A 21,713-nucleotide genomic window follows, 5' to 3' on the forward strand; every position below is an offset into this window, starting at 1 on the left:
CAGCTGCAGCACCCGGCCCCCTGCAGCACAGGGACAGGGGCACGTCCGTGGGCTGGCCCCTCCAACCACCCCATGCACAGACCCCTAATGCAGCCTCAGCAGGTCCCACAGGTGCTGTGCACGCTGGCGGGAGCATCCATGCTATGGATGCTCTCAACCCACACAGCTGCTGCAGGACTGCCCCCCAAACCCCACGGTGGGGGTCTGTGCCCATTACCTAACAGCATCAGCACCCCTGGGCCGGGGGAGAGGGGCTCTCCATCCTTGTACCAGGTGAGCTGGGGGGGTGGAATGGCGCTGGTGTCGCAGTAGAGCGCGGTGGGCTGGTCAAGGACAGCCTGCCGGTGCTCTGTCACCTCCCCATCCTGGTCTTCCTCCCGGTAGAAGATCTCAAGAGCTTCTTTGGGGCTTGTTTGCTGCTGGAAGAGCGGAGGCACTGCAGGGACAGGCTGTGGTCAGCTGTGGGGAACAGGGACTCACACCCCCAGGTGCAACCAGAGCACCTACCCGGGCCTGACCAGGACCAAGGAGATGTTTTCCATCAGGCATAAACTTTTTTCCTGCTCATCCTGCTCTGCTCCCACATGGAACCCCACCAAGGACCCCTTCTCTTGCTGAGACACCCACTGCTCTGGGTGCAGGCTCTCCACCCCGGGCTCACCTTGGACATGCACGATGAAGTCCCTGTCGTCTTCACCCACAGCGTTGGTGGCCACACAGGTGTAATGCCCCGAATCTGAGGCACTGGCTGGTTTGATCTGAAGGACCTGCCCCTCACTGAGAATCTGGAGGTGTCCGGTGCTTTCCAGGAGCTACATGGAGACCCCAGACCCAGGGCAGGGGAGAAACAGAAGGGCAGGAGGAGAATTAGACCCCCAGGAGCAGAACAGAGCCCAGACAGCCATATCTTCCCACTCCATCTACCTGGGACAGTCCCCAGATCCAGCAGCTCCTCCCTGGTCGCAGTTAGGACCTCACCTGCTTGTTCTTGTACCACCGGATGGTTGGCTCAGGCACAGCCCAGGTCTCACACTCCAGCATCACTGTGCTGTTGACCTTGGTTTTCACCTCTTTCACAGCAAATTCCCCTGAAGGGTCATCTCTGGAGATCCAAGGAGGAACTAGTGGGGAAATACAACAGAGCTGGGATGAGAGAAGAGCCCCCAGCACCCTTGCTCTGCCCTAATCAGTGATAGGCAGCACCTCAGGGCAGTGCTGACACCCAAAGATGGACCCTTGGTAAGTGATGTCCCTCAGGTGTCTGTACTGGGACCAGGGAAAGGAAGGGAAAGGAATAAGCACTGGCTTGGTTGCAGTATTGGGGTCACTGCAAGAATTAGGAAGGACACGGAGAGCTCCCTCACCCAGGACCTTCACGTTGTAGTTCTTCACAGCCTCCCCGTCTTCGCTGGCCACGATGCAGCTGTACGTGCCTGCATCCTCCTCCTGGGCATTCAGGATCTGCAGCCCGTGGCCACCTGGGAAAGGGGGTCTCCTGAGAGGGTCGCTGCTCGCAGCCCCAGCTGTCTATCCCTAGTGCAGCACCTCAAGGGACCTGCTGATCACCTGCAAGCCTGGCTCGAGGGGGTCTAATGCCGGGTACCAGGTTTATAAAAACCAGCACTAAGGAGGCTCTAGCTATTACCAGAGGATGCAGCACAGGGAAGAGCAGCATCTACCTGATGGTCTGAGCCCCTTGGGTCCTGCAGGATGATGACTCACCATCCCACTGCCCTGGAGCAAAGCCAGACCAAGAAAAGGCCTCGCTCCCACTCCCCCAGACATGCAGTAAGGGGTTACTGCACTTGTGCAAAGCCAGTGGACACCAGCACAGTACCAGGGAGCAGGAGGACATTTCTAGATGCTTTGAGAGGAACCTCGTCCTTGAGCCAGGTGATGTTGGGAGATGGGTATGGCAGAGCCTCGCAGACCAGGGAGATGGGGTTGTTGATGATCACTGTGACTTCTTCTGCAGCAGCATCGTGGGCATCTTGAGCAAAGGTAGGAGTGGCTGCAGAGACAGGTTTGTGTGACAGATCAGCATTAGCACCCACTTAGGCTTCCCAGTGCTTCATCCTCCCCAACCAGAGAGCATGATCCAAGGTCAGGGAGTTGGATTTGGTCACAGCATGTGCCACCTTTAGATTCTGCCTTGTCCTGCTGCCCTCCAAAAACATGGGGGACACAGAAGACACATTCCCCCTTCCCACAAACCACCAACAGAGATGGATCCTGCACTAGGTGGACACTTTAGTTCCTCCAAGAGATCTCACAAGGGCTTTGGGACAGGTCCAGGACCTCATGCCAAGCTGCTGGCTGCAGGACTAAGGGATCCTCACCACCTACCTGGGACAGGCCATTAAAAACCCTTTAGGTCTGCTCACACCTGAGGCTCTGCCTCCATCCAAAGGGATCTCATACCCAAAACATCCAGCAGGTAGTGTTTGGTCTGGTTTGCCACAGAGTTGGAGGCCAGGCAGGAGTAGCGGCCGGCATGAGGCAGGGAGGCTCTGGGGATGTGGAGCACGGAGCCGTCGGGGGATGTGGAGAAGGTGTCCCCACTGGGAAGAGGGTGGTTGTCTTTCAGCCAGGTGATCTTAGGTTGCGGGTTTCCTGTGTGGGGTGGAAAGCAGGTTTTGGCCTCTGTGTAAAGTTTTTCCATGTGTGAGCACACCCTGACCAGGGTCACTGCACCAGAGCTTTTCTGGAAAGCAGGGACATCAGCCCAAATCAAAATTATCATGATCTGGATCAGGTTTTTAGAGGCAGCTGGATGAACCAGCAAGAAGAAAGAGAACTGTCCTGAGTGGGAGGTGATTAATTATTCCCGTTACTAAAGGAGGAACCAGATGAGAGGAATTTTAGCACCATTTGGGAAAGATTGGAGCTTACACTGTGGAACAAGCTCCTCACGTGGGCGTCCCCACCCTATAGTGCTTCCCAGAAAGCCCAACTGCAGAGCCAGGAACTGTCCCAAAAAAGCTCTTCAGACAATTTCTTAAGTCTTCGACTGGAGTCATCTGTTTGTTCCACATCCCAAAGGGAAACTCAGGTCTGTTCCTGAGCCCCATCTCTCACCTGCTCATGCCACCTCCCCTCCCCACTTGATGCTCACCTGCAGCCAAGCAGGACCAGGTGACAGGCTGACCCTCTGGCACTTTGATTGTCTCTTCTTCACCTGCATTCTCGATGTGGGGAGGAACTAGGAACACAAGCCACCAGGGACCTCAGCAGCTGGCCAGCATCGCTGAGCCTCTGAGCTCACATCCTAAGACACAAAGGGCTCAAGCACTGTAGCTCCCAGCATGTCCAGTCGTAACTCATGCCTGTTCCTGCAAGGGTGGAGCTCTGAAATCCCACCAGGAATCCTGCAGCAGACAGAAGACCCCTCCTTACCCAGGACCTCCACGTAGAAATGCCTCCTGGCCTCCCCAGCTATGTTACTGGCCAGGCAGGAATAGTGGCCACCATCCTGTGCTCCAGCATGGGTGAGCCTCAGCAGCCAGCCCCCTGGAAACACAGAGCACAGAGGTCTAAGGGCCCTGATCCAGGCACCAACACATCCCAGCAGAGCTCCTGTAGGACTGGAGCTCCACCATGAGTTTAAACTCATCAGTGTTGGGGCAAAAGCACTTCCAAAAGCACTCATCTCTCACAGCATCCAGATCCCTGACCTGAAAGCACATGCATGTTCTCGCTGGGGGTGACAGGAGAGCCATCCCAGAACCAGGTGACCGTGGGCTGAGGAACACCAGTGGCCTCACAAGTCAGTGTCAGGGATTCTTGCAGTGAGATGGTGACATTGGTTGTCAATCCTGATCCTTGAAGGAACTCAGGAGGAACTGGGGATGCAGAAAAGAGGGACTTCCATTGTCAAAGCACACAAGACATCAGAGGAAAGCAAAGTGAGTGAACTTGGCTTTTCCCCACCTTCCTGGTTCGTAGAGTTTGAGGACACAAACCCAGAAGGACCATTAGCATCAACTGGAGGTGTCGACTTCAAAGGTGTTGTGGGACAGTTGACCCACAGCAAGAATGTGCCACTTAGCTGCACACCTGAGCCCGGGCTTACAGTGTGACACCAAGCTGGCCACACGCCCTGAGCCACCTCAGGCCTTATATAGCTCAAGTTCAGCTCATGGGGTTTCCCAAGTCTTAGGTAGGACTTTATAAAGAGTGGGATGATCTGCTGTGTTGACTATGGAAAGAAACGCCTGCCTAAAGGACACAGTTCTACAGCTATTCCTGGAGCATAACCCTGCCAAGACCTTCTGTGTGCTTGGATGTCCAGGATCTGCTCCACTCCACATCAGGTTGCTCCATGTGGGACATCACCACCCTCCTGATGTCGCCTGCACGCACACCCCCCAGCCAGCAGCCCCATCCCACATCCTTACCGTGCACCACAACATCAAACTCCCTCTGCTCCTGTCCCTCTGCGTTGGCCACCAGACAAGTGTAGCGTCCCGTGTGGGTCACCTCTGCCCTGGGGATGTGCAGCCGCCTCCCTTGCTCCGTGAGCAGGAGCCCGTCCCCACCAGCCACGGGCTGCCCGTCCTTCACCCACGTCACGGAGGGTGTTGGCATCCCCATGGCCTCACACTCCAGAACTGTCTGACCACCCTCGATGACAGAAACCTTCCTTGGGGTGTTGCTGCTGCCCTGGACCCTCGGCAGCGCTGTGGGCAGAGGGACACAGGGGGGAGGTGACACTGTAGCAACTCCCGTGGCCGTGCACAAGCGGAGGGGCAAAGCCAGCCCAGGTAACAGCATCCCTCCCAAAATACCCAAGGCACCAGGCAATGGCTTTTAGGTCCATCTGGACCTTGCACTGAGAGAGGTGACAACACCTTCAGCCACCCCCACGAGTCCTCCATGTCTCTAGCCCCCCCAGCTCACCGTGCACCTCCAGGCGATGCTCCTTGCTGCTGCTGCCGGCGGCGTTATGGCACTCACAGGTGTAAGTCCCCTCGTCCACCAGCTGTACCTTCTCCATGTACACCACACTCCCTCCCATGGACACCAGCTTTGGGCTCCCAGGCTGGGTGGAGAGGGGCTCACCTGCCCAGGAAAGGGGAGAGCAGCCTCCTGTCAGGCTCCCAGCAGGACCAGTTCCCACCCAGAAGCTGGATGCTGCTCAGCATAAAGCACTCCGTGCTCCAAGGAGACCAACATCTGGGTCAACACATGCGTGGGGAGGGATGAGACTGAGAAGCAGTGCCCTACCATCCTTCTGCCAGCTCAGGGTGGGGAAGGGGATCCCATGGCACTCGCAGGCCAGCCTGACAGACTGCCCCTCCAGCACGGACACAGGCTCGGGCTCTGCTGAGGAGAAGGACGGAGGCACTGCAGGGATGAGAGGAGCAGCTCGTTGATGGCACCAGACAAGAAGAGAAGGGCAGCTCCTCACTGGAGCTCCATCCTGCTGGATACACACCACCTGCAGCTCTGCTGGTGCCACTCAAAAACCAGCGGGACTCTCCTGCCCTGGCTCCACGTGGAAACAATAATCTTGTCTCTCCAGCCAAGTGAGCAATGCTTTTGACTACACGTGGCCCACAGCAGAGGATGACCAAGCATCCCACGCCAGGCACACAAGAGGCCAAGGTCAGGTTGGCCAGACACAGCCTTATTAAGTAGCCCTGCTCGCTGGGAGGGTTACCCAACTCTTTCCATTATTCGGATGCTGTTCTCAGTTGCTCATAAATACAGCTGGCTGGAAAACAGTAACTCCTTCCCATGAGGGATATCAGTTTGTAGAACAAAAACCCCAACACCCAGAAACCCCTGAAAAACAAAAACAGCAGAACCCAAACAATCCACCCGAGCCAGGACGGCAGACGTGCAAACATTTCCCTGGGAAGGGATCGCAGGAACAAGCCCAGACCAGGAGAACTGGATTTTCTCCACTCCCTGGCTACCTGCCCTCAGGACTTCCACCAACTGGCCTAGAGTATCCCTGAGAAAAGCCAGACCCTGGCTCAGGCCCTGGCATTGTGGACATGCTGAGTGGTCTGGGAGGCTGCAAAGACGCTCAGATCAAGTGAGAAAAAGTGGCCAGTGGCCGTCTTGGCAGCAGCCCTGGAGCCAGCACTGGCATCCCCCCTGACTTGGCCAGGGGGACAGAAGGGGAATGGTACCTACAGTGACGACCGTACTGATGTAGTGCAAAGAAAGGACAGGAAAGTCCTGGCAACAGCAAGGAAATCCTTCAGTCTGCTGCCCAAATTTCTAAAAGACACCACTTCTGCTTCATCACTGAAATCTCCCCCCCAAGGCTCAGGCAAACATTATCTTTTTTTCCCCCTCTCACCCCAGCCTGGTGGGGGTTCCCTGACACCTCCAGGTGTGTCATTTTGCTGAGTGTTTTCCAAACAAGGATCAGTATGTCCTCAGGGACATATTTTAAATATGAAAATGGAATAGCATACAGTCTATCCTTTGTATACACACACTATATATATATTTACATCCCTGATGGGGTGTTTCAGTCACAGTGGCCCTTACCCCACACGTGGAGGTTGTAGTGTCTCTCAGGGTGGCCGGGCACCTGGCACGTGTACCTGCCCACATCCTGCACGGTGGCTTGCCCAATCTGCCCAGACAAAGAGAGACACTAAGCAGACACACAAGCAGAGCTGGACCCACACAGCCTCTCCATGGCAGGATTTTGTGCCAGCAGAAGGCATGGGGATGGAACCAGCATGAAGGGTGGGAATGGTGCTGAGCCATGGACTGGGACACCCCTTCACTCTGCACTCACTCTCTTGCAAGGGTGAGGAAGAGGGAACAGGCACCTTCACAGCCCCATTTCCCCTGCCATCCCCTGCAGTATCCCCAGACATCACCTGGAGCACAGTCCCCTCTGCAGACAGCTGCACACCCGGCTTTGGTGTGAGCAAACTCCCGTCCTTCAGCCAGCGGGACCCCTGAGCAGGGACCCCGGGGGTCACACACTGCAGGGTCACAGGCTGGCTGACGATGACAGTGACGTTCTCCTCCTCACCCGGGGTGGTGGGGGGCACTGGAAACCAGATCAACAGGGCAACACCTTTCCCAAGCCATCCACTTTGATCCTCCCCAGCCCTGTGAGCTTGCCAGGGGACAGCAGAGCAGCCCCACAGTCCTAAGAATCACCTCCAACCCACATTGGTGGGAAGGGGCTGGGATGCACAGGGGTACTTACACTGCACCTCAAGGGTGATCTCATGTCTGTCCTCCCCCACAGCACTGCTGGCTACACACGTGTACGTCCCTGAGTCCTGGAGACGGGCGGTGGGCAGGGACAGCACGTGCCCACCAGAGAGGATCTGTGCTTCCCAAGACACAGACAGCCCAGATGAGCACAGAACCAGAGAAACTCATAGGCAGCTGGGCTGCATACTGCCTTACAGGGATGTGGGAATGGGCATAAGCCTGCCTTGAACCCATTCTCAAAACATCCCGGGGACCCTCTACCCGATCCTGCCCTGCATGGTAGGAAAGCTCAGTGCAGGGCTGAGCAGGTCTATGCCCCCATGGGTGACATTGCACCTGCTCAGCTCTAGCAGTTGTTTTTCTAAAAGTCAGACAAGAAAAAAAGAGCACCTTCCTGGAGGGACATCTCCAGTGAGTCCCTCTCCATCAGGATTTGTCTCACCTGTGGGCCACCCATTGCCTCGTTGGGCACTGGGTTGCCATCCTTCAGCCACAGCAGCATCGGAGCTGGGGTCCCTATGGCATCACATTCCAGGGTCACCGGCTCGTTCAGCAGCACCGTGAGGGGGCTGGGGCCAGCTGTGATCTGTGGGGGCACTGGGGGACAGAGAAATGTCACCAGGCACAGCAGGACACAAAAGGGACAGGGTGGGTAGGAGACACCGTGAGGGAGATCAGGCAACACCCATCCAGGGTGTCGTGGTTTTCTAGGACATTGCTTGGGATGAACGCAGGGGATTGCATGGTTGGAACTGTGAATGCTAAACCCACCTTCCAGGGATATGTCCCAAGGGCTGGGACAGCCCCACTGGTTTCGTGCTTACGTGAGGGATTCCATGGGGGGAAGCACCCCTCTCTCAGTGTGCACTCACCAGTGACCTGCAGGCTGTACCAGAGCTCAGCCACTCCAGCCACGTTGGAGGCCACGCAGCGGTACCTGCCGGCGTCGGAGAGCCGGGCACGCTGGAACTCCAGGCGCTTCCCATCCCTGGACAGGGTCTGTCCTGGTCCAGCCAAGAGCTCCTCGTGCCCCTTGTACCACGTGATATCTGGAAGGAGCCAAGCTGTGAGGTGCAATACTGCTGTCCCTCTCACCCAGGGGACCCAGGGAAAGCCCCAGGGATGCAGGAGCAAGAGCAAGGAAGATGATTGACTCACGAGGAGCAGGCAACCCCGAGGCCAGGCACTCCAGGGATGCTGTGCCGTTCTCTGGGACAGCCAGGTCCACCGGGCTGGGCTCGATGTTTGGAGGCACTGCAACCCAGCACACACCATCATCAGCTCTGCATGGCCCAGGCTGTCTGCAGCCACCACAGGGCAGGGCTGGGCAGCGCAGCCAGGCTCACTGCTGCTCCCCAAGCCAGCCAGCAGGTTAGTTCCCCACCCCAATGAGACATTCATCCTCCCCATGTCTGCTCCCTGCCTGGTTTCTCACGCAGCACCTTCACCGTGACACCCTCCTGATGGAGGTGGGAAGGGAAAATGGGGCTGGGGAAGACCCTCCCCCTGGAAGCACCCACCAAGGATGGATGCTATGCTTTACTGGGGTGTCAGTGGCCATCAGCTCTCAGCCTCATTGCCAAAGAACAAGAACCCAATACATCAGGATAATGACTCTGCAACTACCAAAAAGCATGGCCAAGAACACCCAGCCCTTTGGCCAGCCATATTCTCCCAGACACATGGGATGGATATTGGGTCTTTCCCCAGTGCTGTGCTCACCATGTACCAAAACCTGCACCTCCGCCTGGGCCACCCCTGCCCTGTTGCTGCCCTGGCAGACGTAGAGCCCTTCGTGACCCAGCCCCACACGGGTGATCAGCAGAGTCCCACCGTCCTCAGACACCACCACATTGTCCTGCTCGCCCAGAGGGTGCCCATCCTTCAGCCACCTGTGGGGAAGGGGACAGGCAGCAAGTCCTTGGTCTGTCCTGCCACCACCCACCCCCCATCCCTGCACACCAATGGGGTGAACTGTGGGTTGCTGGCAGCAAGGACTGTCCCCTGGGTTGGTGGTGCCCAGATCATTAGGCAGAGGATACCAGAGGCAAGGAGAAGGAATGGATACCTCCTAAGGGACACCCCAAGCCAGAGGTCACTGTCACACATCCTGGGGTGACAGGCAGGACACACCCCTCTGCAGTACTCACTGGATTTGGGGTGGAGGGGTGCCCATGGCATGACAGTGAATCCTCAGGGAGGTGTTGGCAACTGCTGTCAGGTGACTTTCCCCATCGCCGATCCACAGCTGGGGCGGAGCTGGGGGGAAAGGGGACCTCAGGCAGGGACCACCCTCAGGCACTGGCATGGGAATGTGAGAGCAGCCAAGGGCTTGGAGGGTGCAGGACCCCAGTGGTACATTAAGCCCTTGGGAGGAGTATTTTAAGCAGGGATGTGAACCTTGGACGTGCAGGCTGTAGGTGAGCGAGGTGTTCCCCGCGGTGTTGGTGGCTGTGCAGGTGTAGAGCCCACTGTCTGTCACCTGGGGCTCGGCCAGATGGAGGGACCCCGAAGGGAGGACACTGTATCTTGGGGGAGAGGGAAAAGAAATGCTGGATGGGAGGAACAGCCATGTCATCCATCACCTACCCCCAGGCAAGAGCTAAGGGCTGAGAGCTCACTATTGCCTTGAGACAGCCAAGAGAAGATCCCCAGGGCCACCTCCTGTGCAAGAAGGGTGGCAGTGCTGCCCATGGGGGCAAATCCCCTTTGCTTAGCCCCTGCACGAGCTCAGCATGAGGCAGCACATGAGCCCAGGGGGATGAAGGGGAATGGGGGTCCCCAGGGAGCACAGCCCCTGCAGCTGGAGCTGGCCACGCTCTTGCTCCCAGCCCTGCCTGTGCTCCACAGACATAACATCATCTCAGCCCACGACTGCAGATTCCTCCTCGCGTGCACCCATCAATCACCCACCACATGAGCACAACCCAGCTGAGATGTGGGGAGCAGCACAGGCCAACCACAGGAAGCCAGACACGAACAACAAGGCACCACAGTCCCTCAAGAAGAGCAAACCCAAGATGCCTTCCCTGCTTCCCCATCCCACAGCAATCCTCAGGTACAGGGAAAGTGCTTAACCCCAAGATCCAGGCCCATGAATTTAGGGGCCCCCAGCACCCACAACCTTACCTCGTGGTGGCAAGAGGCAGCGGCTGGGACTGTCGGCTCCACACCACCAAGGGAGGGGGGTATCCTTGAACCTCGCAGGGCAGCGTGGTCTCCTGCCCCAGGACAGCCAGGACGGTGACAGGGTCTGGCCCCTGTGATCCATTCACACTGATCCTGGGCTTCGCTGGATGGAGAGGGAGCACAGCTGGTGCAGGGACACCTCAGGTGCCCCACAGCCCTCATCGCTTCTCTTCCCATCCTGCAAACCCATCTGGAACCTGGATAGGTGCTCCAAGGAAGCCATGAGTGTTCCCAGGTCATGCTCTCCCAGCCAGTCCCCTCTGGAGCAGTCCTGGGCACTCACTGCTGATGGAGAGCTGCATCTCCTGGCTGGAGAAACCTGCGGCGTTGGTAGCTGTGCAGAAGTAGGTCCCAGCGTCCCCAGGGGAGGGTGAAGGGATCAGGAGGGTCCCATCAGGGTCAAGGTGGTATTGTGGACTCAGCAAAATGGGCTCTGTGCCCTGCAGAGGGAAGGGAAGGGAGGAAGACAGCAAAGACTGTCCCATGAGCTGAGCAGCCCAAGGGCAAGAAGAGGGCTCTGGACCCATCAGAGCAAGCCATGTCCTGGTCCCAACTTCCCAGGATACCTGGTGCCAACTCTCCAGGCACCCACAGCCACACTAGAGAACAACACTACCCTCAAACACAGCACCCAGGGTGACCCAAAGCTGAGTGGCAGAGGGACAGCAGCCTGCCTGTCCCTGTCACCTACCTTGGCCCAGGTGACCATAGGGGGGGGCACACCAGTGGCATTGCACCGCAGGGTGACAGCCTCTCCCTCGGTGGCAGTGACAAGGACAGGGCCAAGCTCAATGCTGGGAGGAACTGGGAAGGAAGAGAAGCACCTCACCCTGCATGGCCAGGGCCAGATCTCCCCAGAGAGCGGTGCTCAGACACCCAGCACCCTGTCACTCACCGTGGATGACGAGGGACACGTCCTGCCTGTGTGAGCCGAGGGCGTTGGTCACCTCACAGGTGTACCTCCCTGCATCCCCCTGGGATGCCTGGTCCATGTGCAGGCTACCATCAGCCCGGATGGAGTAGTGGTCACTTGGGGCTACCTGGGCACATGCAGAGAGCAGGACAGTCAAGGGGTCAAACACCACCTTATCGCTGTGCCTTTAGGACACATCTAAAAACTGATCCTTGAGCAACAGAACATCCTGGTGTGGTGATAAAGCCACGTTACCCTCCCAACACAAACGCTCCCCGGGCATCTTTCACCAGCAGCTTCGGCCTGGCAGGTTGTGACACCCATCCTGCAGCAAAGCCCCTGCTGCAGGGCAGCTGCCCACTCACCCACCCACCACCCCAGCAGGCATGGAAACCTCACCGTTTGTCCATCCTTCAGCCAGCGGCGGGCTGGGAGTGGCCTCCCAGCCAGGATCACACAGGGCAGTGACACAGGCTGGCCTGGGAGCGCGTGGACCACAGGGGATGCAAGAGCTATTTCTGGGGCTGCTTGAAAGAGGGGAGAGGGAAACAATATTAATTGGTGATAAACTGGTCAGGAACACCCAGGAGAGCGGATCTGGATCACCTTTTTTCCAGGGTCCAGATCCTGGCTCTGCACAAGGCAGACATTTATCTCCCCCAGGAATTTGGGGATATTTGCTGCAGTTCGGGTTCAAGCACATGTCAGTGTATTAAGTCAAAGAGATGCAAGGGCATTACCCAAACCCTGCCCTGGGGTTTGTTTAGCATTCCCAACAGCTGGCTCCAGTGCAGACGTGGTTGCTCCAGTCTGCCACTCACTGCCAGCACAGCCAGGATCGATACACCAACCAAAGCATGGAAAAGCAAACCGTGTCCAGTGACTGTGAGCTTGACCTCCGCTTGGATTTTCCCAAACTCGTTCTGGGCTTCACAGATGTAGATGGCTTGGTCATCCAGTGAGGCACCTGGGGCACAGTGGGGACAAGCCTGAGCGTGATGGGGCTGGAGAGCCCCAAGCGAGCTCTGGGATGGGTGACACCACCCTCCCCTTCCCTCCCACCACCTCCAAAGGAGGACAGACTCGGTGGCACTGGAGGCTTGCAGGCTGTTGCAGCACAGTTAAAGTTGCACAAGTTAAAAATACAAATAAACGTGTGCATGCTCAGCTCTTACTGTTGATGAGGAGCTTGGCAGCCTCCAGCTGGCTGGAATCCCCCCGTGGTCCCTGCCAGCCCTCCACAGGCTGTTGCAGCACAGTTAAAGTTGCACAAGTTAAAAATACAAATAAATGTGTGCATGCTCAGTTCTTACTGTTGATGAGGAGCTTGGCAGCCTCCAGCTGGCTGGAATCACCCCGTGGTCCCTGCCAGCCCTCCACAGGCTTCCCATCCTGCCGGGACCAGGTGACGCGTGGCGGGGGAGATCCCTCGGCGTGGCACAGTAGGGTCACACTTTCCCCAGCTGTGACCTCCATGTCACCCAGGGGCTCGGGAAAGTGAGGGGCAGCTGGAGGAGAGAGCAGTGGAAAAGGGGCTCAGGCAGGTCCAGCATACCAGCTTCCCACTCTGAGCACAGCCAAGCCTGGAGAAGGGATGGGACTGCAAAACCCATGAGCCAGGTGCCCTCACAAGTTACGAGACTGACCTAAAGCATTTGAGGCTTTTCCAAAGCTGTTAGAGCCACTGCAGTTTCTCTCCCTTTCAGTTACACTCAGCAAAACCTCTTGCACTTTTCCATCTTTAACTGCTTTTATCCCTACTGCCTGCAGCTCAGAGCCTTCCCTCCTCCTCCCTATGCTCTTCCATCTCTTCTCCCTGTGGTGGAAAGCCCTGAGCAACGGTCAGAGTACCTCGATTTTCAGACACAGAGAAGTCAGGCCCTACCTCTGCCTAATCCCACCGATTGCACTTTGCATCCCCAGCTGGGTCCCAAGCCATCATGTCCCCATACAGTAACAACTGCACTGGCTTCTGTCACTTGCTGAAACTCTTCCATCCTCCCAACTCTTAGAAATCCTGCCAGGCTTCTGCCTGCTTGTACCGAGCACTAACACCCCCCTGCTGGGAAATCCGGGAGGCGGCAGCAAGAAGAGACTTGGGAAGCAGCAAGTGGGAGCTGAACTGAACAGGAGGGCAGAGGCTTACAGCCCACGTCCAGCTGGGTGCTGTCGAAGGCGACGCCGGCCTCGCTGAGAGCCTCACAGATGAACTGCCCCGCGTCCTCCTCCCGCACCTCCTGCAGCCTCAGGATGGCACGCTGGGTGCCGGCTGGGAACGTTGCCATCGCCTGCTCACCTGCCCAGAGACCCCCACATCAGCACCCACATCAGCACCCCGAGTGCCCCTGTGGGTCCCTCCCAGTGCCGGGCCAGGGGACCCCAGTGCGTGGAGGGGATCTGCTCCCCAGCTCCTCCCAATCTCACCTTTGTACCACACTATGTGGGGTGGGGGTGCCCCCGAAACCCAGCACTCCAGGGTCACGTCTTCTCCCACTAGCACCTTCAGGCTGGGTGTCACTGCCAGGATGGCAGGAGGCTCTGTGCCACAGGGAGAGAAGGCTTTGGTCTCCAGCCATGGAACCCTGGGGCACCCTCCATCACACACAGTCCCATTCCAGCTGTGCTGCCCCCATCACCCTTCATCACACACAGCCCCATTCCCGGTGTGCTGCTCCCCAATGCTCTCCATCACACACAGCCCCATCCCCAGTGTGCTGCCCCCAACACCCTCCATCACGCACAGTCCCATCCCCAGTGTGCTGCTGGCCAGCAGGGAGCAGGTACCAGTGAACTCCAGGGTGATGACTTGCTCATCCCAGCCCAGTGTGCTGCCAGCATAGCAGCTGTAATTCCCTGCATCCTCTGGGACAGCAGCCTTGATGTGCAGGGTACCCTCAGCATCCCTAAAAACCCTGTGGCAAACAGGGAGAGAGAGGGAGAAATGAGCCCTGTGAAAGCAGAGATGATGGAAGATGTGTTGATATAAATGAGTGGGCTTCAGGCCATCCTCACACGTGGCAAGTGCTGGGCATGTGATGGATGTGGGTCAGCACTTAGAGCCAGCTCTGTCAGCTGCTGCAGGGAAAGACTTTGCTCTGAACCAGGAAAAAGCACTGAGAATTGGGCTTTTTCATCTCCTGAGTCAAAAAGCCTTCCCCAAAGTCCACTCCAGAACTCACAGCCTGACACAGACAGGAGGTGGAAGGCAAAAGCAGAAGAAATTAAGAACTACAAGGAATGTTTTGAGACTTGAGCACACACCATGTGTGCAAAGCACTGTGAGTCCCCTTGGTGGGGACAGTGACCTGGATAAGGCAGGACAGCTTAAAAATAAATATATGAAGGCCAGCAGCATGCCAAGCATCTCAGGTGCCTGGGATACTGCAATGCCTCCCTCTCTCTGGAGCTATGGCAGCCCCAAGCCACTCTCCCTCAGCCCATACATCCCTGCAAGGGAAGCATCATCCCCATGGGACAGGGAGGATGGAGGCACCCAGGTCCCCACAGGTTACCTCTCGTCCTGCTCCAGTGCCCAGCCCCAGCGCTTCCAGGTGGTGTGGGGTGGGGGGTGGCCCCCGGCCGTGCAGTTCAGATGCAGTTCCTGGCCCCTCCTGAAACGCTGGGGGCTGGGGCCCACCTTCACCCACGGCGCCTCTGCACGGGGTGGGAGCAGGGCTCAGCCNCACCCTCCATCACACACAGTCCCATTCCAGCTGTGCTGCCCCCATCACCCTTCATCACACACAGCCCCATTCCCGGTGTGCTGCTCCCCAATGCTCTCCATCACACACAGCCCCATCCCCAGTGTGCTGCCCCCAACACCCTCCATCACGCACAGTCCCATCCCCAGTGTGCTGCTGGCCAGCAGGGAGCAGGTACCAGTGAACTCCAGGGTGATGACTTGCTCATCCCAGCCCAGTGTGCTGCCAGCATAGCAGCTGTAATTCCCTGCATCCTCTGGGACAGCAGCCTTGATGTGCAGGGTACCCTCAGCATCCCTAAAAACCCTGTGGCAAACAGGGAGAGAGAGGGAGAGATGAGCCCTGTGAAAGCAGAGATGATGGAAGATGTGTTGATATAAATGAGTGGGCTTCAGGCCATCCTCACACGTGGCAAGTGCTGGGCATGTGATGGATGTGGGTCAGCACTTAGAGCCAGCTCTGTCAGCTGCTGCAGGGAAAGACTTTGCTCTGAACCAGGAAAAAGCACTGAGAATTGGGCTTTTTCATCTCCTGAGTCAAAAAGCCTTCCCCAAAGTCCACTCCAGAACTCACAGCCTGACACAGGCAGGAGGTGGAAGGCAAAAGCAGAAGAAATTAAGAACTACAAGGAATGTTTTGAGACTTGAGCACACACCATGTGTGCAAAGCACTGTGAGTCCCCTTGGTGGGGACAGTGACCTGGATAAGGCAGGACAGCTTAAAAATAAATATATGAAGGCCAGCAGCATGCCAAGCATCTCAGGTGCCTGGGATACTGCAATGCCTCCCTCTCTCTGGAGCTATGGCAGCCCCAAGCCACTCTCCCTCAGCCCATACATCCCTGCAAGGGAAGCATCATCCCCATGGGACAGGGAGGATGGAGGCACCCAGGTCCCCACAGGTTACCTCTCGTCCTGCTCCAGTGCCCAGCCCCAGCGCTTCCAGGTGGTGTGGGGTGGGGGGTGGCCCCCGGCCGTGCAGTTCAGATGCAGTTCCTGGCCCCTCCTGAAACGCTGGGGGCTGGGGCCCACCTTCACCCACGGCGCCTCTGCACGGGGTGGGAGCAGGGCTCAGCCCCTGGGTGCCATTCACTACCCACCCATGGGGCAAAATATCACCCGGGCCAGCGTCCCACAGGGGGCAAAGCCTACCCTGGATGAAGAGCCAGAGGGAGGCGGTGGCAGTGCCGTGGGCGTTGTGTGCCACGCACTCGTACAGGCCCCCGTCCCCCGGCCGCACGCGGCTTATCTCCAGAGAGCGGTTCTGCAGCAGCCGGGTCCGGCCATCCCCTGGCTGAGCCGACTTCCCATCCCAGCTCCACGTCAGGTTGTAGGGCACATCCCCCAGAACCAGGCAGGACATGACCACGTCTTGGCCCGGCGAAGCCGTGATGTTGTCTGGGGCGATGAGACGCGGTGGCGGCTCTGCAAACACGGGACACCAGGGTGAAAGGAGCCTGTGCCCAGCCACAGACACAGAGAGGGCACCAAGGCTTGGCACAAGCAGCCCCCACCTGACACAGAGACGTAGGCACGAGCCCGTGTCACCCCGACCTTGCTCGTGGCCGTGCACTCGTAAAACCCTTCATCGCTCTTGGACACTGCAGGGATCAGCCAGCTGATGTTCCCTGAACGCCTACAAACAGGGAGAGGTGAAAAGGTGGGGCACCCCCATACCTTGGGACTGCCATGCCACCATCCCAAACCTAATCCATCTGAGTCAGGCAAAGGGGCACACCCACGCTGCCTGCAGACATGTCCCTCGGAATTTTCCTTTTGAGATGCTCAGAGCTTGCAGGCAGCACAGAGCATCCCCCCAGCCCACACAGCTCAGGGGCTGTTCCTGCCCACGTGGGTCCCTCATGGAGCTCATGGGGCCATACCAAATGCTCACCTGAAGAGCTGCTCTTCCCTGAGCTGCACCCTGCCTCGGTTGAGCTTCAGGCGGAAAGGGATCTCACTCCGTGCAGAGCAGGAGATCAGCTGTGGCTCACGGTTGTAAGCCTGGATCTTGCTGGAGATGTCCACTTTGGGCAGACCTGGAAGCGTTTGGGGATATGCAGACATGTAACACCCCTCAGGAGCTCACTGGGAGCTGCCCTTGGGAAGCAGAATAAAAAATACCCAGGGAGAAATCAAAGCAGAGGCAGTGTTGGAATCTCTGGTCCCCACTCAGCACCTGTGGGGAGCGTGTGTTCCACTCACCAGGGACCACACTGGTGTAGGTGACCCCAGAGAGGCGGTGCAGGGGGTGGCCCTGGGCATCTTCACCCTTCACCTTCAGCAGAAAGTCACCTGGGGGGACACGGAGAGGTGAACCCACCCAGAGCTGCCCCGAGGAGGAGTTGGAGAGGGGCCACATGGGCAGTGAGAGCAGGGCATGGCCAGAGGTGTTGAAGAGCTCGATCTCCTGCAGGCGCCCAGGCAGCCTCAGACCGGTGCAGTTCACCACCACGGAGATGGGCAGACCTGGAAAGCAGGGAGGGGAAAAAGCAACCAACCACACTCCTGGCTGTGAGATGCCCAGGTGCAGCACCCAGCCCCCTGGGCAGCACCAGCCTCACCCTGCACCGGCTGCTCTCCAGGCTGGCTGGCGTCAAAGTCCGGCTGGGAGGAGAAGCTGGCTTGGAAATTAATGTTGCTGATGCCCGTGATCCTCAGTGAGTGGCGGCCACTGCTCCGGGTCTGGAAGCAGATTGAGAGGCACGTGCTGAGGGCAGGGAAAGGGAAAGGTGATGGGAAGGGAGGAGGTGGCAGCTGGCCCCTTCCAGCCTGCTCACACATCCTCTGCCTGTCTGGAGATGGACGGGGAAAGCTGACACCTGGAAAAGTCTGGCCAGCTAAATATCCATCAGGGAAAGGCAGAGGATGTGCAGGGTCTGCCACCAGCCTACCGTGACCAGCCACGTCCCTGGCTCATAGGGCTCCACAGCCACCACCATGGCTGAGTTGGGGATGCTGAGAAGTTCCTTCAGACCTTGGCCTGTCTCCAGGACCTTTCCTGCAACAGTAAGGGAACCTCTGGGTTGGGCAACCCAAATCCATCCCCTGGTCCCTGCAGCAGCCAGGAGCCCCCTCCCTAAGGGCTCAGGGTAGTGCAGAGCCCACCACAGCTCACAGCCAGGACAGCAGGGAAACCCCCCTTAAAGCCAAAGGCAAAGCCATCCCTGGAGATGTTGTAAACAACAATCCCTTGCTGTTTACTGAGGGATTTTTATTTGAGTTTTCAGGGCAGGGTTTGATGAACCCCTTTCTGCTTGTCCTGACCTGAGGTCTCTCTGGAAGGCAAAGCATCACCCCCTGTCATCACTTTCCCCTGTGCTCCTACCTGCTGGATCCCAGACCTTGATCCCTGGGGCAGGGCCGCTCAGGGAGATGGTGACCTCCCTCAGGCTGGGGTCAAAGGGGACAGGCCATGTGTGCTCCCCGCCATCCTCATGGTCCGTGGACAACAGGTGGACCTTGGAAGCCTGGATGGCCTCCTCCACCCACTTCAACACCTGGAGGCACATGGGGGAGAATTAACCTGGATCCCCCCTCACTGACAGGCATGGCCATTTCAGAGTCATGTTGGGAGCAGGGCTGTGTTGCACCAGGTCACAATCTCAGGCACAGCTGCAAAACAGCACCCAGGCAAGGGAGCAGCCCCTGTGGGGTCCATCTGGTGCCAGCACAAGGGGGCTCAGGGACAGGTGGGCTGGAGGTACTGGCCCTGGTTGAGCCCCCCCTGTAATTTGGTGTAGTTGTTATTGCCAGGAGTGCCACAGCTTCAGCCTCAGCCCCAGGCAGACACTTTCCTTCGTCAGGGGCTGGAAGATCAGTTCATCCCAAGGATTCCACAGGCAGCCTTCTCCAGCCCCCACCCCAGCTTCAGACTGAAGTGGGGCTCCCAGAGCAATCTGGGGGTGCCTTGGGCACAAGGATTCACCACAGGCAGAACACAAGAGCTCAGCTACCTGGGCTGGACCACACGCCCTTCAGCCACTCCGTGTGGGAGCAGGGACCCCCACTCACCTCTGTCACCTGCTGCTTGTCCAGGTGGAAGATCTGCCCGGAGCTGGTGGCAGCGATGCGCTCGTACACGCGGTACCCGGGGTGGCTCCTGTCCCCGCAGTCCCCCGTCAGCACGAACACCACCTGCCACAGCAACGGTCCCTGTGGCACCCCACACAACCACCAGCCCAGGGAGGGGACAGAACCAGCATCCACCAGCATCCCAGTACATTGAGTCACCCAGGGAATGGAAAATCCCCCTCACCACCAGGCGGCACAGCGGGGGTTGTCACTGTGTTTCACTGATGCGCTGCTGCAGTGTCCCCCCAAGCTGGAGCCTGGTGGGCAGCACCTCTCACCTGGGTCTGCTTGTGCTGCAGCAGCCTCAGCAGCTCCTCCTGCTGCTCGTAGTCCTTGGCCCGAGCGTCGGAGAAGACGTAGACAAAGGAGCCGGGATGTGAGATCTCCACAGCCAGCCGGATGGCTCCCACGCTCATCTCCGGGCAGTCCCCTCCACCCTGTGGCACAAAAGGGACGTGGCACAGCCACCCAGTGCTCAGTCCTTCCCTGCTGGGCTCCTGGCAGGATCCCACCCAATGTCTGCTCACAGGAGGAACTACACCAGTTTGTTGGAGTCAGCCCAAAGCAGCGTGATGGAACCGCAGGGACACGCAGGATTACATGGACCCATCCCTCTCTCAGCTTCAATGGTGTTTAAACCACCAGCTGGGGGATCCAGGCTCATAGAAGCCACTGGTTTCCCACAAAGACCTTTATCAGGAACATTTGTGCCCACCCAGCCCCTCACCTGCCCTGGCAGCAGAACCAGCCACCCCAGGGAAGTGCAGGGGCACAGTAAGGACCAGCTCCCACTTCCCCAGGGCTTGGCACCCCAAAGGGCTGGGAAACCACTTGCAGCCACAGTGTTACACCTCCTGCCAAACCAGCTGCATCTGAAGGGAAAAGCCACAGGGATTTAGCAATGCACAGGAGGCAGAGCAGGAATGGGGATGGATAAAACAGGATTAAACTCCTGGGGAGAATTTCATCTGGCAGAAAACAGATGAAATCACTTTAAAAAATATTTAAAAATTCATTTTTCAAGCAGTGCTTCTAAGACAATAGATTTTTTGCTTCCACAGAGAGTCTGTGCAAACTCTCCTGGGGAGACCATCTCCCTTCAGGACAAGAGCTGTGAACTGGGAGTGCAAGACCCTGGCAGCCTGGCTCAGCCCTGAGACCCCACCACTCTCCCCAGGGGATGCAGAGATTACTCCTGGAACCCACCACCATGAAAAGCCAGGCTCCCCACCAAGTGCCACGGGCCAGAGCCAGGCCTGGCACAGCCGTGGGGCTGAGGATGCCTACCTGGACATGGAGCTCCCGCAGGCGCTGCTGGAAGAGCTGGGGGTCCGTGGTGAGGGTGGCAGGTCCCACCTCTGCAAACACACCAACACCACCCTCAGCACCAGCCTCCTCCTGTGCCACCTGCACTGCCAGTGCTCCTGAGCACCCACCCCAGCTCAAACACTTGTGAGGCTCAGGGTTCAGCATCTACCCTGGCTTGGTACCAGGTGAGAAATGGATTTGGGCAGACCAGCCACATGCCTGTACCGTGACCATTTGGGCAGACCATTCCCGTGCCTGGGAATTTCTCCCAACACAACAGGTGATCCCAGCAAAGGTGAGCTGCAAACCCAGCACCCTTTTCTGCTGAGGGATGCTCCCAGAAAAACAGTGCAGAAACCCATTCATGGCCTCTGCCTCCTTCCTTGTCTGGCTCCAGTGGTTTTCATTCAGTCCAGTGTTTCTGCTAAAAATAAAGCCTGGGTTCTGCTCTCCTTGTAGGAGGTTGGGGCTCTTTTGGTGAACAGTTGTTCTTTTATGGGTGTGCACAAAAAGCCCAAGGCAAAGACAGGGACAGAAAGAAATTATTCTGGTGGGGCAGTGAATTGCCAAAACCTCTCAGGGAGTGGTGCTTTTATTGACATGCCCTGGAAGCACATCATGGACTTGTACAGAAATACCCCCACCACAATTAGACCAGGGAGATTGGAATAGGATGAAAGTGGAAGAGCAACCCACCAGTGGGTGCCAGCATCCCTGGGAATACTGCATTGGAAACAGCTCACCCTGTGCCCATAGACTGGCATGGGAACAGAAGCCCTAGCCCAGCTCCATGCCCTCGACCTGCAGCTCATCTTGTACTGCCATCCCCACCACAGCAACCACCAAGGCATTAAAAACACAGAGAAGGGATCGTACAAGCACTTGGGAAGTGCACACTTCAGCCCCAAACCCAGCCAGAGCCACACCCCAGCTCCCCACAGCCCCATCCCCGGCAGGACACGTGTCCTCACCCTGTCCCAGACGTACCTGGGTCATGGAAGGGGACCAGAGCGTAGTTGCTGATGGGCTTCGTGCTCCTGCTGAGCGTCCGCTCCAGGATGCGGGAGGCTCCGTCCATCACCTGCACCAGGTCGTCGTACATGGAGCCAGTGACATCAAAGACGAAGGCAAGAGTGGCCCACCCTGTGCTGGGGGGGCTCTCAGCAAGACTGGGGGTCAGCAGCAGCCAGAGACCCACAAACACCCCTCCGTGGGGTGGCATTGTGGGGGAGACCCTCCGGTGCCAGGGACACCCCTTCAGTCCTTGTCCTGGTCCTTCCCACAGACCCCCCCGGGCACTGTCCCCGCACTAGGGAGGGACACGGCGTGGAA

General features: G+C 57.9%; 1 protein-coding gene across 1 annotated transcript in view; it reads right to left on the bottom strand.

Moving 5' to 3' along the window:
• HMCN2 (hemicentin 2) overlaps positions 1 to 21,603 on the bottom strand; it is a 35,977-nt gene extending 14,374 nt beyond the window's left edge. The window contains exons 1-40 of the mRNA XM_029960575.1: positions 21,369 to 21,603; positions 20,361 to 20,431; positions 19,352 to 19,510; positions 19,014 to 19,136; positions 18,328 to 18,499; positions 17,894 to 18,000; positions 17,564 to 17,684; positions 17,205 to 17,468; positions 16,894 to 17,038; positions 16,514 to 16,635; positions 16,152 to 16,424; positions 15,907 to 16,048; positions 15,179 to 15,306; positions 13,724 to 13,837; positions 13,446 to 13,595; positions 12,613 to 12,807; positions 12,171 to 12,266; positions 11,699 to 11,823; positions 11,282 to 11,426; positions 11,078 to 11,190; positions 10,670 to 10,826; positions 10,327 to 10,489; positions 9,598 to 9,725; positions 9,348 to 9,456; positions 8,920 to 9,089; positions 8,356 to 8,451; positions 8,070 to 8,246; positions 5,227 to 5,346; positions 4,900 to 5,061; positions 4,398 to 4,679; positions 3,675 to 3,842; positions 3,397 to 3,510; positions 3,116 to 3,202; positions 2,422 to 2,613; positions 1,838 to 2,011; positions 1,365 to 1,478; positions 979 to 1,121; positions 662 to 812; positions 218 to 436; positions 13 to 20 (exon numbers count right to left, since the gene is read on the bottom strand). Of these exons, the coding sequence (XP_029816435.1) occupies positions 13 to 20; positions 218 to 436; positions 662 to 812; positions 979 to 1,121; positions 1,365 to 1,478; positions 1,838 to 2,011; positions 2,422 to 2,613; positions 3,116 to 3,202; positions 3,397 to 3,510; positions 3,675 to 3,842; positions 4,398 to 4,679; positions 4,900 to 5,061; positions 5,227 to 5,346; positions 8,070 to 8,246; positions 8,356 to 8,451; positions 8,920 to 9,089; positions 9,348 to 9,456; positions 9,598 to 9,725; positions 10,327 to 10,489; positions 10,670 to 10,826; positions 11,078 to 11,190; positions 11,282 to 11,426; positions 11,699 to 11,823; positions 12,171 to 12,266; positions 12,613 to 12,807; positions 13,446 to 13,595; positions 13,724 to 13,837; positions 15,179 to 15,306; positions 15,907 to 16,048; positions 16,152 to 16,424; positions 16,514 to 16,635; positions 16,894 to 17,038; positions 17,205 to 17,468; positions 17,564 to 17,684; positions 17,894 to 18,000; positions 18,328 to 18,499; positions 19,014 to 19,136; positions 19,352 to 19,510; positions 20,361 to 20,431; positions 21,369 to 21,603 (5,934 nt within the window). The remainder of the gene's footprint in view (positions 1 to 12; positions 21 to 217; positions 437 to 661; positions 813 to 978; positions 1,122 to 1,364; positions 1,479 to 1,837; positions 2,012 to 2,421; positions 2,614 to 3,115; positions 3,203 to 3,396; positions 3,511 to 3,674; positions 3,843 to 4,397; positions 4,680 to 4,899; positions 5,062 to 5,226; positions 5,347 to 8,069; positions 8,247 to 8,355; positions 8,452 to 8,919; positions 9,090 to 9,347; positions 9,457 to 9,597; positions 9,726 to 10,326; positions 10,490 to 10,669; positions 10,827 to 11,077; positions 11,191 to 11,281; positions 11,427 to 11,698; positions 11,824 to 12,170; positions 12,267 to 12,612; positions 12,808 to 13,445; positions 13,596 to 13,723; positions 13,838 to 15,178; positions 15,307 to 15,906; positions 16,049 to 16,151; positions 16,425 to 16,513; positions 16,636 to 16,893; positions 17,039 to 17,204; positions 17,469 to 17,563; positions 17,685 to 17,893; positions 18,001 to 18,327; positions 18,500 to 19,013; positions 19,137 to 19,351; positions 19,511 to 20,360; positions 20,432 to 21,368) is intronic.
• Between the last annotated feature and the right edge of the window lie 110 nt (positions 21,604 to 21,713).

The sequence above is a fragment of the Manacus vitellinus genome, unplaced genomic scaffold (genome assembly GCF_001715985.3).
Source record: "Manacus vitellinus isolate BGI_N305 unplaced genomic scaffold, ASM171598v3 scaffold_27_pilon, whole genome shotgun sequence".
Classification (NCBI taxonomy): domain Eukaryota; kingdom Metazoa; phylum Chordata; class Aves; order Passeriformes; family Pipridae; genus Manacus; species Manacus vitellinus.